Source organism: Pristiophorus japonicus, chromosome 5, assembly GCF_044704955.1.
Source record: "Pristiophorus japonicus isolate sPriJap1 chromosome 5, sPriJap1.hap1, whole genome shotgun sequence".
Lineage (NCBI taxonomy): Eukaryota > Metazoa > Chordata > Chondrichthyes > Pristiophoridae > Pristiophorus > Pristiophorus japonicus.
This window is the reverse complement of record NC_091981.1, coordinates 228,449,856-228,467,453: the sequence shown is the minus strand read 5'-3', so window position 1 is coordinate 228,467,453 and position 17,598 is coordinate 228,449,856. Positions and strand designations below refer to the sequence as shown.

Genomic DNA, 17,598 nt, shown 5'->3' with positions numbered 1-17,598 from the left:
ATTCTGTGGATTCTGTAATCCCGTAACTCGTCACCACTGTAAAGTCCTGTCCCTGTAGTACAAACTCTCACAAGGCACATGCTGAAGTCCAGGTCACTCAGGACCTGCACCTTTATTACACAGCTCTCGAATGCCACACTTGCCTGAGACCTGTCCTTATATACCTGTCTGGGACAGGTATCCAATGTGTCCTGCAAGTGCACCCCTGGTGGTAAGGTAAGCTAGTGGTTATAGGTCATCTCTAGTTACAGTCATGTATAGCATGGTAAGATACAGTTATGTACAGTAGTGTGAGATACATGACAATTTCCCTTTCATAAAACCATGCTGACTGCTTGACTATTATGCTTTTCCAAATGTTCTGCTACTGCTTCCTTAATAATGAACTCCAGCATTTTCCCAATGACCGATTGTTAGGCTAACTGGTCTATAGTTTCTTGCTTTCTGTCTCCTTTTTTAAATAGGGCCATTACATTTGCAGTTTTCCAATCTGCTAGGACCTCTCCAGAATCCAAGGAATTTTGCTAGATTACAACCAATGCATCCACTATCTCTGCAGCCACTTCTTTTAGACCCTAGGATGCAGGAGACTTGAGTCCCATTATTTTTCTTTCGTGATAGTGATTGTTTTAAGTTCCCCTCTCCCTATAGCCCCTTCATAATAAATTATTAGGATGTTAATAGTGTCTTCTAACATGAAGACCGATACAAAATATTTGTTCAAAGTCTCTGCCATTTCCCTGTACCCCATTATTAATTCCCCAGACTCATCCTCTAAGGGACCAATGTTTATTGCAGCTACTCTCTCCTTTTTATATGCCCGTGGAAGCTCTTACTATCTGTTTTTATATTTCTTGCTAGTTTACTCTCATTATCCATCTTCTCCCTCTCTCTTTTTTTTAGTCGTTTTCTGCTAGGTTTTAAAAGTTTCCCACTCCTTTGGCCTCCCATTAATCTTGGCCACTTTGTATGCCATTGTTTTCAATTTGATACCATCCTTTATTTCCTTAGTTAGCCACGGATGGTTATCCCTTCTCTTGAAGTCTTTCCTTCTCACTGGAATATATTTTTGTTGAGAGTTATGAAATATCTCCTTAAATGGCTGCCACTGCTCATCAATCGTCTTACACTTTAATCTATTTTCCCAGTCCACTTTAGCCAACCCTGCCTTCATACCTTTGTAATCTCCTTTATTTAAGCTCAGGACACTGGTTTGAGATCCAACTTTCTCACCCTCCAACTGACTTTGAAATTCAACCATGCTATGATTACTCTTTCTTAGAGGATCCTTTACTAGGAGATCATTTATTAATACTGTCTCATTACACAGTACCAGATCTAAGATAGTCTGCTCCCTGATTGGTTCTGCAATTTGCTGTTCAAGGAAACCATCCCGGATACAATCTATGAACTCTTCCTCAAGGCTACCTTGGCCAATTTGATTTGTCCAATCAATACGAGATTAAAATCGCCCATGATTATTGCCGTTTCTTTTTTGCAATCTTCCATTATTTTTTGATTTATACTCAGTCCAATAGTGTAGGTACTGTTAGGGGGCCTATAGACTATACCCACCAGTGACTTCTTCCCCTTATTAATTCTTATCTCCACCCAAACTGATTCTACATCTTGATCTTCTGAGCCAATATCATTTCTCACTACTGCAGCGATCTCATCCTATATTAACAGAGCTACCCCACCTCCTTTTCCTTTCTGTCTATCCTATTGAATTATCAAATACCCCTAAATATTCAGTTCCCAGAATGTTGGCGAGCAATAAAAAATTATTCTGTCATGCCGTAAAAACTTACTTTTGTATCCCTTTTTTAGTTGGAATCCTGTTTTGCTGGTGATTGAATCATAGCATTTAATGTTCTATATAAAATCCATGATTGATTTTTTTGCATTGCAATAATTGTAATCTATTGCAGTAAAGTGATCAGAATGCAGTTGATACTTCACCATTGGCAAATGTGGTGGTCTTTTCCTTGGACACAGGGCTGACTGATGATTCAGTGGGTAAATACATCGTGTGATGTGGTATTACAGACTAGGAATCTCTGGCTCAATTTCTGATCTATGTTGAGTCTTGGTAATCTAGTGGAAACCGTGCAGTTGGTGTCAGTACTTTCAAACTAGGTTATTATCCAATGGTGTCTCATCATTTAGGTTCACACAAGACTGGCTGCTTACGCATAGTACTGAATCACTGTAACCTGCTGTGGAATTGTAATGTAGAACGAGCTTCCACCTTCAGGAAAAAGTGAACAAATAAGAAGATTTGGCCATGGAGTGGTACAACAACAGAATTTCAGTACACACATGTGGTCTGGGGGATGCAACTTGGAATTTTAGCTTTGGCTGATACAATCAGACTTTTTCCATCCCCAAATTTCATTTAAGGCCATTTCTCAGATTGTTGCTCATAATATTTGATGCTTGCGACATGCAGGCTCGCGGGGCCATATGGCCTACTTGCGTTCTTATGTTCTTAACCAGCTAGCAGTTTTGCCACTTAGCTTACAGAAGTCTCTCGCCTAGTTGGATATTTTGACCACAGCTATTAGTAAATCTGAAATGATTAAAGAACATAGCATTGCTAATGATAACTATACAACAAAAATGTTCTCGTGCGCAGTCAAGTTACCCATCTAATGACAGGATATAACTGTCAGGAGTTTAATCTCTGATCATGAATTGGAAGAAACTGAGGAAAGGTTTGGAAAGAGAGAAAACATTGAAAAGTCCACACAGTTTTTTTTAAAGCTGAAAAAATGTGCGTTGGTCGTGTTAAAATAAGTTAAGAAAAAATCTGAATGAAGCGCAGAATGGAAGGAAATGGCAGGAGAGTTGCTCAAATCCTTTTTCAGACCAGAAGGCTGCAGAGTTCCCTGGAGGAAGATGAGATACTGGGACAGAAGTTTATCCTCTCCCCATGCCTGAGCGCTAGTCGGGAGGTACGCACCTGAAGTACGCTCCACCTCGAGGGACCGTAACCCATCCAGATTTCCGGGTTCACGTCATTACCATGGACCCAACATTCCCCCAGGAATTCCCTTTGAGCAGGGCTTGCACGCAAAAGCAGGGGCAAAAAATAGATAGCAGTGGTAATGGCTTAGGCTGTAAAGTCTGCTGGCTGTTTTCCAAAACCACCAGCCAGAAGTCTTCCAGCTCTATTGATAGTTCTTGCAATCCCTAGAAAAACAGAAACATAACTGTTTGGCAGTGGGAGGAAATTGCTGGAAGCTTATTCTCGGATCCTTCAATCTGTGGGGGCTGGGTGCAACTTGGAAGGGCCACTTGTAATGGGTGAACTGGCATCTTGGTGCCCGCAAAATGGAAACCAGGAAACTGAGGTGGCAGGCAAGCCGAAGTTGCTCCCACCTCATTACCATGGCATTTTCCTCTTGGGGAGGGAATCCAGCAAAATGGATCTCGACCCTTTTTCCCTCTGCTTTACACCTGAGAAATGGCTGTATCCAGGGCATACTGCAGAGAAAATTTGGCACCACTCTTTCTGAAAGTTGCGTTAGAAACATAGAAAATATGTGCAGGAGTAGGCCATTCGGCCCTTCAAGCTTACACCACCATTCAATAAGATCATGGCTGATCATTCCCTCAGTACCCCTTTCCTGCTTTCTCTCCATACCCCTTGATCCCTTTAGCCGTAAGGGCCATATCTAACTCCCTCTTGAATATATCCAATGAACTGGCATCAACAACTCTCTGCGGCAGGAAATTCCACAGATTAACAACTCTCTGAGTGAAGAAGTTTCTCCTCATCTCTGTCCTAAATGGCCTACCCCTTATCCTAAGACTGTGTCCTCTGGTTCTGGACTTCCCCAACATCGGGAGCATTCTTCCCGCATCTAACCTGTCCAGTCCCATCAGAATCTTATACGTTTCTATGAGATCCCCTCTCATCCTTCTAAACTCCAGTGTATAAAGGCCCAGTTGATCCAGTCTCTCCTCATATGTCGGTCCTGCCATCCCAGGAATCAGTCTGGTGAACCTTCGCTGCACTCCCTCAATAGCAAGAACGTCCTTCCTCACGTTAGGAGACCAAAACTGAACACAATATTCCAGGTGAGGCCTCACCAAGGCTCTGTACAACTGCATTAAGACCTCCCTGCTCCTATACGCAAATCCTCTAGCTGTAAAGGCCAACATACCATTTGTCTCCCTCACCGCTTGCTGTACCTGCATGTCACCTTCAACATTATACTCTTAGAAAATATGTCTTCCCATCCCCTCCTCTCTCTGCTTTGTGGGAAACGACGCTCTCTGCAAAGTACTCATTCACTGCTACAAACCCTTATGACATGCTCCCTTCCTCAGGCACTTTCTCATGCAACTAGATTAGCGCAGGATGCCAGAGATGGAAATGTTGGTGTGAGACTGGTAGGAGCAGTTGATGTAGTGAGTCACAGAGACAAAATGGGAAAGTTTGGAAAAGCAATTAACCTGCATTTAGTCTTTTTTTGTATCGCAAAGATTGTACCAAAAGTAGCAGTAGACTGGATTGGCGGAAATGTATGTAAATCAGTGCCTTGCATGGAACAAATATTTATGATCTGAGACAATGGTATGGGAAGGAGAAAATCAACAGATTTTGGACCTAATACAGTTGCATGAGAAAGTGCCTGGGGAAGGGAGCATGTCATAAGGGTTTGTAGCAGTGAATGAGTACTTTGCAGAGAGCATAGTTTCCCACAAAGTAGAGAAAGGAGGGGATGGGAAGACTTATTTTCCAAGCGTATAATGTTGAAGGTGACAAAAGATAATACTGCAGATAGAGAGTGGGATTTGGAACATAGACGAAAAAAGACCAATATCTAACTAGTTCACATTCCACTATGTTAGTAATTGCATGGTACAATGAAAATTGTCTGTTATTGGCTAATCATAGCAATCAATTGCTATCAATAATCTATAACAGAACGACAGGAAGAAAGTCCCAGCGATGGAGAGCTTTGGGAACCATGGGTCCAAAGTCCTCTTTTCCCACCTATGTATGTTAGACTTACCACGTGTCATGTCTTATTACTCATATACTGTATCCCCAAATATTATTTTTTGGAAGCAATCTATCTAATTTGTATTTGCATGAATTAATACCAACTGCCTCCACTGTCTTCCTAGGGAGTCTGTTCCATAGATTGACCATCATCATCATCACAGGCAGTCCCTCGAAATCGAGAAAGATTTACTTCCACTCTAAAAATGAGTTCTTAGGTGACTGAACAGTCCAATATGGGAATTACAGTCTCTGTCACAGGTGGGATAGACAGTCATTGAAGGAAAGGGTGGGTGGGACTAATTTGCCGCACGCTCCTTCTGCTGCATTTGCTTGATTTCTGCATGCTCTCGGCGATGAGACTCTCGGTGCTCAGCGCCCTCCCAGATGCACTTCCTCCACTTGGAGCGATCTTTGGCTAGGGTGTCGGTGGGGATGTTGCATTTTATCAAAGAGGCTTTGAGGATGTCTGTGAAACGTTTCCTCTGCGCACCTTGGGCTCGCTTGCCATGTAGGAGTTCCAAGTAGAGTGCTTGCTTTGGGAGTCTTATGTCGGGCATGCAAACAATGTGGCCTGCCCAGCAGAGCTGGTCGAGTGTGGTTAGTGCTTTGATGCTGAGGATGTTGGCCTGGTCGATGCCGCTAACGTTGGTGAGTCTGTCCTCCCAGGGGATTTACAGGTTCTTGCGGAGACATCGTTGGTAGTATTTCTCCAGCGATTTGAGGTGTCGACTGTATATGGTCCACGTCTCTGAGCCTTACAGGAGGGTGCGTATCACTACAGCCCTGTAGACTACTCGCTCACTAAAGTATCAATTTCATAGATTAGTTTTAAGTTTATCCCTCTCCCCCCTCCCCCAAGTGCATACTGCGTCCTCTGGTTCTACTGTTCTGGACAAGGTGAAACAGCTTGTCCTCGTCCTGCTATTTTTATGAAGGAAGGGAGAAGTGTAAGAGAAGGGGTGCAGGAAATTGGATGGATTCTATCAAGAACATTTTCACCACCGATTGAGGAAAAATTACATTTTAGATGGTCAGGTGTAAACCATGTGTTATCAGAACAAATACTAAAGATATGGAGAAAAGGAAGGAAAGAGATGGAGTTTTGCAGCAAAAAAGCATCTGTGAACTCCTGAAGCAGCATAGACACAATCACCAATGTAACAGAGGTAGAGATCAAGGGCCAGAGCACAATTGGAATAAGCAATGGTTCGCATATGCTATGAAAAGACAAGGATGTCTGGGGCTTTTGCGGATATCATAACAAATCCTCTTAATCCAGAGAAAGTGTGAAAATTTAAATAAGTGGTTATTAAGGGTGAGAATGTTAAGCCAAGCAAAGGAGGTTGGTGAAAGACGGAGCCGGATGGAATGAGGAAAAAGAGGAATGAGACCATTCTTGGTGAGAGAACCAGAGAACCTAAAATCATCAAAGCAATGGAAAGCATCATGAGTACTTAAGGAGGTGGCCTTGGAAATAGTGGATGCATTGACAGTCATTTTCCAACATTCCATTGACTCTGGATCAGTTCCTATGGAGTGGAGGGTAGCCAATGTAACCCCACTTTTTAAAAAAGGAGGGAGAGAGAAAACAGGGAATTACAGACCGGTCAGCCTGACATCGGTAGTGGGTAAAATGATGGAATCAATTATTAAGGATGTCATAGCAGTGCATTTGGAAAGAGGTAATATGATAGGTCCAAGTCAGCATGGATTTGTGAAAGGGAAATCATGCTTGACAAATCTTCTGGAATTTTTTGAGGATGTTTCCAGTAGAGTGGACAAGGGAGAACCAGTTGATGTGGTATATTTGGACTTTCAGAAGGCTTTCGACAAGGTCCCACACAAGAGATTAATGTGCAAAGTTAAAGCACATGGGATTGAGGGTAGTGTGCTGACATGGATTGAGAACTGGTTGTCAGACAGGAAGCAAAGAGTAGGAGTAAATGGGGACTTTTCAGAATGGCAGGCAGTGACTAGTGGGGTACCGCAAGGTTCTGTGCTGGGGCCCCAGCTGTTTACACTGTACATTAATGATTTAGACGAGGGGATTAAATGTAGTATCTCCAAATTTGCGGATGACACTAAGTTGGGTGGCAGTGTGAGCTGCAAGGAGGATTCTATGAGGCTGCAGAGCGACTTGGATAGGTTAGGTGAGTGGGCAAATGCATGGCAGATGAAGTATAATGTGGATAAATGTGAGGTTATCCACTTTTGTGGTAAAAACAGAGAGACAGACTATTATCTGAATGGTGACAGATTAGGAAAAGGGCAGGTGCAAAGAGACCTGGGTGTCATGGTACATCAGTCATTGAAGGTTGGCATGCAGGTACAGCAGGCGGTTAAGAAAGCAAATGGCATGTTGGCCTTCATAGCGAGGGGATTTGAGTACAAGGGCAGGGAGGTGTTGCTACAATTGTACAGGGCCTTGGTGAGGCCACACCTGGAGTATTGTGTACAGTTTTGGTCTCCTAACCTGAGGAAGGACATTCTTGCTATTGAGGGAGTGCAGCGAAGGTTCACCAGACTGATTCCCGGGATGGCGGGACTGACCTATCAAGAAAGACTGGATCATCTGGGCTTGTATTCACTGGAGTTCAGAAGAATGAGAGGGGACCTCATAGAAACGTTTAAAATTCTGACGGGGTTAGACAGGTTAGATGCAGGAAGAATGTTCCCAATGTTGGGGAAGTCCAGAACCAGGGGACACAGTCTAAGGATAAGGGGGAAGCCATTTAGGACCGAGATGAGGAGGAATTTCTTCACCCAGAGAGTGGTGAACCTGTGGAATTCTCTACTACAGAAGTTGTTGAGGCCAATTCACTAAATATATTCAAAAAGGAGTTAGATGAAGTCCTTACTACTAGGGGAATCAAGGGGTATGGTGAGAAAGCAGGAATGGGGTACTGAAGTTGCATGTTCAGCCATGAACTCATTGAATGGCGGTGCAGGCTAGAAGGGCCGAATGGCCTACTCCTGCACCTATTTTCTATGTTTCTATGAGTCATAGATGTTGGTGGGTACAGGACAAAGGGAGAGAGAGAATGGAGTTTGCATAAGAGCAAACCGGTTTTGTGAGCCTTATTTATATAAATCATTTCTGGCAATGACTATTACATTCCTCACCAAAGACATTTCCATGTGTGCAGAATAGCTGGGACATTTTTAGATAAGCTAAGCAGAACCAACTGAATTATGAAGTAACACAGTATTATCCCATATCTAAAGATTGTAATGTGTAATTATGGTGTAATAATTAGTATGTCTTTTATTTGAATTATATTTGCATGTGTAAAGAATGAAAGTTACGTGGAGCTATGCAAGCCTGCCGCATGAAGGTTCTGGTAATTAGCTCTTGAAACCCGCAGCCCTTCGAGTTTCATGTTCAGCTGCTGCCATTTTAAAGACTATCTGTTTTGGTCATGGAATGCACTTCATACATTTCTTCAGATCCTCTGAGGTAGTCTGAAGTATTACTGTTACATCAGTCTTTCGGAGTCTTTCTGAGCAAATGATTAGATCTGCATGTTTTATCTGGTATGAAATATTTGTAAAATATTGTTTAATGTGTGATGTTTAGCATGCTTCCAATCTTTAATTAATAACATTTCATTGTAAGAAAAAAATTATTCTAACTGCTTGAAAATATTTAAAATATACTTTGCACTGTGGAACTTTATTTTTAGAACACTTGCATGAAGAAGTATCAGTGGGAAAATTCTATTGGTCTAGTATGACATTACATTAACCGAGTGGCATCACCAGAGTGTTGTGATTTCCTTCCTAATTCGTTCCCATTCTCGATTTGTGCCTCCAATATTTTCTCTAGGAGCTGGCCTCGTTCCCTCTTTGCCTATCTATGCTGCTGCTCTCTCTTGGCTTTGCTGTGGCAACCAATGAAGGGAATAGACTGTACTAATGCTGAGTACATGAATAACTTTGTCACCAACATGTTTCTTGTCCTGCTGTGAATATGAGGATAAGAAGGAGTGGCTATGAAGATGGATGGAAAAGTAGAATTATGTATGGATTGGCAGATGAGCACTGAATGAAAGGGGAAACAGAAAAGGGAAGATTTCAAAAGCATGGATTGGGAAGTAGAATTTTAGGCAGAATGCAATCATGTATTTCACTAGTGTGTATGTGTAAAAAAGATGGCAAAAGTATGTAAGAAATATGGAAGAGATAGCAATCTGGATTGAAGTTTATATTGATGGTCAATTTTTTGGGGTTAAATGTAAAATCAGTGCATTCATTTTTATCATTGAGAATGGGATAAGGAACAAACTGCATGGATCCTTCATATTTCAGGATTGCAATAGTGTATTTTATGTTTGGAATAGAAGAGTGAGTTAAGGTTTTTATTGGATCACTGATAACGTTAGATTACAGATACAAATTAGAAATGATACTTTTGAAACAAATATACATGCAAGTTGGAATTCATTTGAATTAAGTTTACTATACAAAGTAGAAGATAACATTTAAAATATAAAAGCAATTTATAAGAAATCCATTGAGGGAAAGGTTGTTTGTGCTTTGATGTGAGGCAGAGAATGACAGGATTTTCATGGAATCTTATTGGGCCAGGATTTGCTGTCAAAATAATGGCGAGGCTAATGGCGCTCGCTGTTGTTTATGCAACTTCAGGCAAGGAGCAGATGCGTGTTCAAATGCCAATATCCAAAAGTTGTTGCTCTTGTTGCACTGCTCCATCATTGGCTTTGGGAAAACGTAATTTCTCTGTCTGCCTCATCTTTGACGTGCATTGACTGTCGTAAAGTTGCGGCATTTGCACAGTAGATACAAACTACACTCCCCACAGAAAGTTCAGTCTTATCATTTCAAGTGCAAGTACCCTTTTCACGATGTAATCTGTTAATTACTGCCAATCAACATTTCTGGCACTGAACATTAACTTACAAGTGTGGAGTCTCTTATTTCTCTCTTCTGTAGCTGATTTGACATTGAATTCACCCACTCGAATTTACACTTTCTTCTTAGCCCTTGTGCTCTTTATTTCATAATCCTTCAATCTGATTGGTTAAGGAGATACACAGTTGCTTTCCCTGTTCACTTAGGTCCCAGATGCCCTATTTCCTCGCTGTTCCATTATCAGCTTGCACTTTCAGCATACAGAAAAACCTAAATGTGTAAGAGAAAGTCTAACTAAATGCAGACACCGTTACATTCAGTTAATGAAATAAATCTGGAATTCATGGGCCCAAGTTTCCCCAGGAGTTATGTTTTTTTTTGGAGCAACTAGATTTTTTTTTGTAGTAACTTAAAAAATTGCAATTCTCCCCACTTAAGTTGCTCCAGTGTAAGTGAGTTAGTTAGATTTTTTTTTAGTTCAGTTTTTTTTTCAAAAGGGGGCGTTACCAGCCACTTACGCCTGTTTTGACCATTTAAGCAAGTTTAGCCAACTAAAACTTACTCCAAACTAAGTTAGGCCAGAGTAAGTGGCCACTTTTTTACATTCTGAAAAACCCTGCGGTCAATTAAGAGATCAGCGCAGCTTGCCTCCAAATGACAGTGTTATGATAGGAATGCTAGTTTTTTTTTTTAAATCCCAAGCAGCAAGACTGGACAGGGTGTAGATGCTATCAGCCTGATTAAACTGAGTATATTTTTAGTAAAGATAGCTAGATATTAAAGTACTGGAAAATCTTTGAAGATTCTTTTCTCTCTCTCTCTTTTCCCTGCCCCCCCCCCCCCCCAGCTGGGTCAAAACTGTTCCCCTTCCCCTCTCTTTCCTCCGCCCCCCCCCCCCCTTGCAAAACTCTTCCCCCTTCAAAACTCTCTCCCCCCACCAACCTGTCTCTTGTAGCCCTCAACGCGGGAAGGCAGCGGCCGGCCTGTGCGGCTGGCCACTCGACCCGGGATAGGGACAGCAAGCGTCAGCCCCTCCCACACAGCCTGCATCACACACACAGATTCTGGGGGCTTGGAGCTACTGTGCAAGCGCGCGTGTACAGAGGTCCCGGCACTGTTTTCAGCTCCGGGACCTGACTCCGCCCCTGAATCCAGTTGCCATGCTACGCCACCATGGAGGAGAGGCTGGGGAGCAGCCAAACTCGGCCCGAAGATTTTTGGCACCTTTGGAGTTCTACAAAAGCTGCACACCTCTGGTGAGTGCGCCAGAAATCTGCACTGGCCAAATTTGGGCCTAAAAAAGCTCGTATCAGTAATGGTGTCAGTGAAACTGCCAGATTGTCAGAAAAATCCAACAGGTTCACTAATGTCCTTTAAGGAAGGAAATCTGCCATCCTTACCCAGTCTGACCTATGTGACTCTAGATCCACAGCAATGTGGTTGACTTTTAACTGCCCTCTGAAATGGCCTGGCAAGCCACTCAGTTATACCAAACCGCTGCAACAAAGTCAGCACTGTGGGAGTATCTTCACCACAAGGACTGCAGTAGTTCAAGAAGGCGGCTCACCACCACCTTCTCGAGGGCAATTAGGGATAGGCAATAACTGCCGGCCACATCCCAAATAAATAAATAAATATGCCCTGCTACATCAAAATCTGAGCCATTATGTTTCCAAAAAACTGGCAGATTTTGTGCCCTTTCAGTACATTTTCAGACAAATGGCAATATCTGTTTATTATCTGCTTGATATGCTACTGTGTTTTTAACTAATTAAAATAAATTGTGTACGTATTTAGCAATTGTTTTAACTATGAAATGCAGTTATTAACTATAATAAAGTGCCTGCTGTTCAAGACACACTTTTAATAATTATTCTGAGATGAACTGGTAGTTGTAAAATGGCTTAAAGTATGTGGGGAAATGAAAGATTTGGTGAAATTATTTTTCTTTTAATGTTTTTAACTTCTGTAGTTTTATTCTTACTAAGGGATTTCATTTTGTTAAATAGAATTTGTCAAAATAAATTTTCATCATTCATTTTTGTTTAGGAATTGCCTGCAAATAATGCTATTTTAAATTAGCATAATTAGCATAGAAAAGGTTCACTAGGTTGATTCCAGAGATGAGGGGGTTGACTTATGAGGAAAGGTTAAGTAGGTTCGGCCTCTACTCATTGGAATTCAGAAGAATGAGAGGTGATCTTATCAAAACATATAAGATTATGAGGGCGCTTGATGAGGTGAATGCAGAGAGGATACTTCCACTGATGGGGGAGACTAGAATTAGAGGGCATGATCTTAGAATAAGGGGCCGCCCATTTAAAACGGAGATGAGGAGGAATTTCTTCTGAGGGTTGTAAATCTGTGGAATTCACTGCCTCAGAGAGCTGTGGAAGCTGGGTCATTGAATAAATTTAAGACAGAAATAGACAGTTTCTTAAATGATAAGGGGTTATGGGGAGCAGGCGGGGAAGTGGAGCTGAGTCCATGATCAGATCAGCCATGATCTTATTGAATGGTGGAGCAGGCTCAAGGGGCCGTATGGCCTACTCTTGTTCCTATTTCTTATGTTCTTATGGAAGATGAAAAACAAATTCCTTAACAAAATGCCATATTCTACAACTTTAAAAATCTCTAGCAAAGGATATTGAACCAGTAATTGTGTGCATTATGGGAATCCCTTGTCATTCCTCATATTATGGCATGTCCATTCTATAAGTGAAAACTCTTAACCCATTCTCAGTGGTTTTGTAGTCTATTGAATGTTGTACTTTAGAAATACATTGTGGAATGTGTTGTATGACATACAATTTATGGTGACGCCTAACTGGAGTGGTTTATATTCAAGTTAGTTATCACCTTCCTGGACTTTCTCCAAGGCCAGATTATCCTTCTTAAGTTGGGTGCTCAAAACCGAATACAATATTCCAAGTGAGACCTGACTAGTATTCTCTATACTTGCAGTAGTACTTCCTTGCTTATATATTCTAAGCTTCTTGTGAAGTCAAGCATCCTATTAGCTTTTTTAATACTTTTTCACCTGTAAGGTAACTTTTTAAATATTTTTCAAGATGAGGGATATTAGTGCTTGGGAATGGAACATTTTAAATTTCAGGCATCCACAATAGCATCAAGTACACAGCTACATACAGAGTAAAGCTCCAACAATGTGATTGAGCCCCAGCCTTAGGATCTCCTGACATTTTTCTGTTTCCTACTCTGACTATCATTAGGCCAGAGTGAATGACACTGCTAATTAGCGCTGACTTAGAGGCAATTTTGTACTATAAGCGCATACTTGCTAGTAAGTAGATTGAGACTACCAAAACTCATTCACATTTACAGCCAACAGAATTTCATCCCATAGGTCTGGTATGGATTTGAATCCAGGTCCCAGACTTGTAAGTCTGCTGTCAAATCCAGTGCAACACCCAGTTCTTGCAAGCTACCTTTCAGTGACCTATGTACCAGGACCTCCAATTCTAACTTTAATTATTATGCACTTTGAAAACCTATAATTAAACTGAACATGTCAATTCCAAATTTGTTATAAATATATCTTAAATTTGACTAGACAAAAATGATATAAAATCTCTGGTTAAACTTTCTAATAGGTCCTATTTGTATATTATGGAGTTCTGGAATTTTGAGTCTTTTCACTCATGATAGGCAGTGATTTTTGTCTAGTGTATTCAATATCAATGCTAACTTTTAATAAATTATTATTACTGTTTGCAGATACAACTTCTTTATCATCTTGTACCCAATTGGTGTGGTTGGTGAACTCTTTACAATTTATGGTGCCCTGCCTTTTGTAAAGAAATCTGGCATATATTCTCTGAGACTTCCAAACAAGTACAATGTCTCATTCGACTACTATACTTGTCTCATCATTGTAATGATATCATATATACCACGTAAGTTCCTTTTTTAAATTTAAATGGTACTTTTAAATGAAAAACAAACTTCAGCACCGAAACGTAGAGGAATGTTCTTTGAGCAAATTGTAATCTCTTATGTGTTTGTGCATGCGTGTTCTGTATTGGAGAACTGAATTAGTTTGTCTTCTGTCTTCAGTTGGCTGGCACATGTTCAGTTCTTACTACACTACTTTGTGTTTATTTTTTGAAAAGAATGCAGATAGAAGGATTTATAAAAATCTAGAGAGATGTCACCTCAGTTGTGTCAAGATGTCCTTGCATGAGTTTTCGAGGATGGTCAGGAGCCAGGCAGAACTCAGGACAGTCCACAGGCATGATCAAATAAAAATACTTAAAATCCTTGTGTTAATGTGGTCGGTATCATGTCAAATTCTAAGTTCTTTATTTAAAGCAGCAAAAGTTTGTTACCAAACACAAACTTTCTAATCTTGATTTTATTCTGCTGGGAATAGTAATACAATTACCTATTTTGTATAGAAATATTAATTGCACAGATATTATTTGTGAATAGTACCTGCCCTGATTGATTTAGCCCTCAAATTTAGGTCCCAGTATTAGTTGGTATTTACTTTTTTCGTGATAAAGCTAATGAAAAGAAATGTGGATATTGCATGTTTAAATTATCGGGCACACTATCTGAAATTTGATTAAAAGAACCAAGTTGGGTCAAAATGTTTTAATTTGTCTTGGAATTCCTGTAAAATGCATCAAAAAATAGCTCACATTGTCTTGTGATTTGCAAGCAACCAATCTGGGATTTGGTCCTATCTGTTGGGCAAAGGCCAGATGCCAATGTAATGTGTCTAATTTGATTTATGTTTGTAGCTGGATTTTAATACTGCCTACTTAGCAGGCCAGAGTGGTGGCAATAAAAATAACCACAGTAACAGCCACCAACCCCCCACAACCAATCCTCCTGCCTTTCCATGGGTTGCAATTTTAACCTGCTCAAGAGGAACACCTGCCCGACTGTAGTTTTAACTGTTGTAGCTTCCCCGCTAGGCCAACTAGGTGACAATAGGAGTCAGGGTCGGAAGTGGCCAAGAAAGGCAAGTAATTTTTTTTTTTAGTTTCCTTCTGGGCCAGGAGGAGCAGAACTGCTTCCCTGATTGCAATGCCCTCCCGATCACCATCCCAGCCACTTACCTGAGTGCCAGGAATTGTTTTTTTGGGTCTTTGGTGGCCTTCTGCCTGGAATCCCATTTCTGCCCACCTGCCAGATAGGGTTTCCTGGCAGGTTTTGGACAGAAGACTGAGAGGAGGCCTGAGATTTTCATGCTGCAGAGGCTGGACGGTTTTCAGTCCACCTCGGCCCTCACCCGCACAATCCCTCTGGGAGTTAAAATCAGCTCTAAATTATGTATTCACTCAACTGTCATACCTTTGTCTGCATTTATTATCCTCAAGTTATTCTATAATGGTTATATTTGTTCCCTACCTGATCTGTGATTCCAAACATAACCAAAACATGATTTACCGTTGTCCTAACTATTTTCTGCTATCCTCTAGACTCATTTTAGCTTTTCTAATACTTTCCTTTTTTGATGCTAACTGCTTATTGTACCTCTATTTAATTGATTGAGGTTCAAGCAAGCTCTCTCACCACCAATAAGTTGTGGCAGCATGTATCTACATGGGCCTATGCTCACATAACATTTTTTTTTAAGTACAAAATGTTATATTGCAAACTTGGTAACATGGGAAATGTCATTAGGGGAATTTGGCAAGCGGAGTGGGCCACGTCAGCATGCTTAATGCCTGTGTTTGAATTGGTGCTGATCTGAAATCAACCACTGTAGTGGGTATTGTTTACATTGGCTCAGATTTTGTGCCCTGTGTGACCTCTATGCAAATATAACCAGGGTGTTAGTAACTGAATAAAGATATCAAGTTTTGTATAAAAATCTATGTAATTTGCAACTCTTGTTTGCACTTCATATATCTAATATTTTATTTCTCTCTTTCCTCAAATTTATTTGCAATCAAGTTTTTCCACAACTATATTTCCACATGCTTCGTCAAAGGAGGAAGGTGCTTCATGGAGAGGTGATCAAAGAAAAAGACGATTAGAGCAGTCATGAAACAATGGTGCTTCTCTCAGGATCATTAGACTGTTTAAATCCCATTTACACCAATGCTGTAAATTTAGATTCAATCTGAATTGACAGTTGATCTGAATCAAAGGCACTGTGCAAATGTTATGAATTTACTGAACTTTGGTCAATTTGGAACTGAAATGATCTGCATCACCATTCCAGATTGATTCAAAATTTGCTTCAATGTGTGTCCAAATTAAACAGCCTGGAATGGATAATTTTTATGTTGTCATGGCACATCTGTGACTTGTTCCTGCTTTGCACGCTTTGGGGCAAATTGTTACCCTTGACACGTTTACCTGAACTATCTATGTAACAATATAAATGCTAAATGTTTGATATTCAATTTAGATCAATGTAATCTAAATGGAATCTGAATTAGCTGTGTAAAAGGGGATGAAAACTGAACAACCAAAACCTCAGTGTGACCTATACGAGGATTCTGAGTTACAAGAATCATGGAACCAAAATAAACAGCAATGCACAAAACATAATGAAGTTATGTATGGATTATTTAGCGGAACTCCAACTATCCCATAATTTTGTATTTACAGATTGTTTTAATTAGTTACTAAGACTTGAATCTGACTGCAGATTAGCTCACCAATTCTGTGGTTCTTTTTTGTAGTGCAAGAGTAACAGTTTTACCCCATTCACAGTAATATCTAGATTGAATGACTCTGATATTACAACTTTGGCTATCAAACTGGTACGAGCCTCCTTTTATATTACAGTCACAGTGGAGTAAGGCTGGTGGTGCTTTGTGCATGTACGTGGAAAAATGCTTTTGTGACCGATAATGAATAGGTGCCTGTAGGTAACTACTAAACACAATCAAACAGTTTTGTCATTTAGCAGACATCCAATCCCAGATTTATATTGCAGACTCTAATTCTGAGGCAATTCTGCAACACCAGCTACAGCTCTAGTGCCATAGAAATGCCCCTTATATTTTGAAGCATTTTCTACAGGAGCTGCATCCATATTAAAACAACTATACATACTTGCAACTATTTAACCAACTAGATGGTGACAAGTTTCATACAAGCCAGCAACAGGAAGCGGCTTTGCTGGTTTGTATGGTGTGAATATGAGCACTTCAAGCCACCAAGTGCCAAAACCATGGCCACCTCTTTGGACTTGTGTTGCTGTTTGAGGTAGCACTGCTATTGAAGGTATGAGCCTTCTTTACATTGCCATCATTGGCAGCTCCAAGGTTAGTGGTAAACAGGCAAAGTAAATTCACTAAGTTAGGATCCATGATGGATTTTATCCCACTTAAGTTCTGTTTCATCTTGGTTTTGCACCAGAGTTTGAACTTCACCACTATTTAAATTGGAAATGTTGTTCTAAATTCACTAATAATTACATTTTGTAATGTAAATATAAATTGGTGGATTTGCTACAAACATAAATCAAACTAGCCACATTACATTGGCATGGTTTATTCCTTGACCTGTCTGTACATCTCCAGCTTTTTTTTTTAAAGAGAAGACAAAGTGCTTTATGTATGACCGTATTAAATTTTATCGACATCTTAAAATCCTAGTGAATGCTATAGTAACAGTGATTAAACATTTATGTGCCCTCAGCTTTAAAGCACTAAGCCATTTTAACGGCATCTTTCCCATCTTGTATGATAATTCTTCTAGAAATGTTTCTAAATTTG

At 40.5% G+C, this 17,598-nt stretch overlaps 1 protein-coding gene across 2 annotated transcripts in view; it reads left to right on the top strand.

Moving 5' to 3' along the window:
- hacd1 (3-hydroxyacyl-CoA dehydratase 1) overlaps window positions 1-16,423 on the top strand; it is a 62,187-nt gene extending 45,764 nt beyond the window's left edge. Inside the window, exons 6-7 of one of the 2 annotated variants that reach the window (XM_070881363.1) lie at window positions 13,631-13,809; window positions 15,821-16,423. In XM_070881363.1, the coding sequence (XP_070737464.1) occupies window positions 13,631-13,809; window positions 15,821-15,903 (262 nt within the window). In that variant the 3' untranslated portion in view covers window positions 15,904-16,423. Of the gene's footprint in view, window positions 1-8,846; window positions 9,306-13,630; window positions 13,810-15,820 lie in introns of those variants that run through there. The other variant, XM_070881364.1, reaches the window with a different exon arrangement.
- Window positions 16,424-17,598: the final 1,175 nt, after the last annotated feature.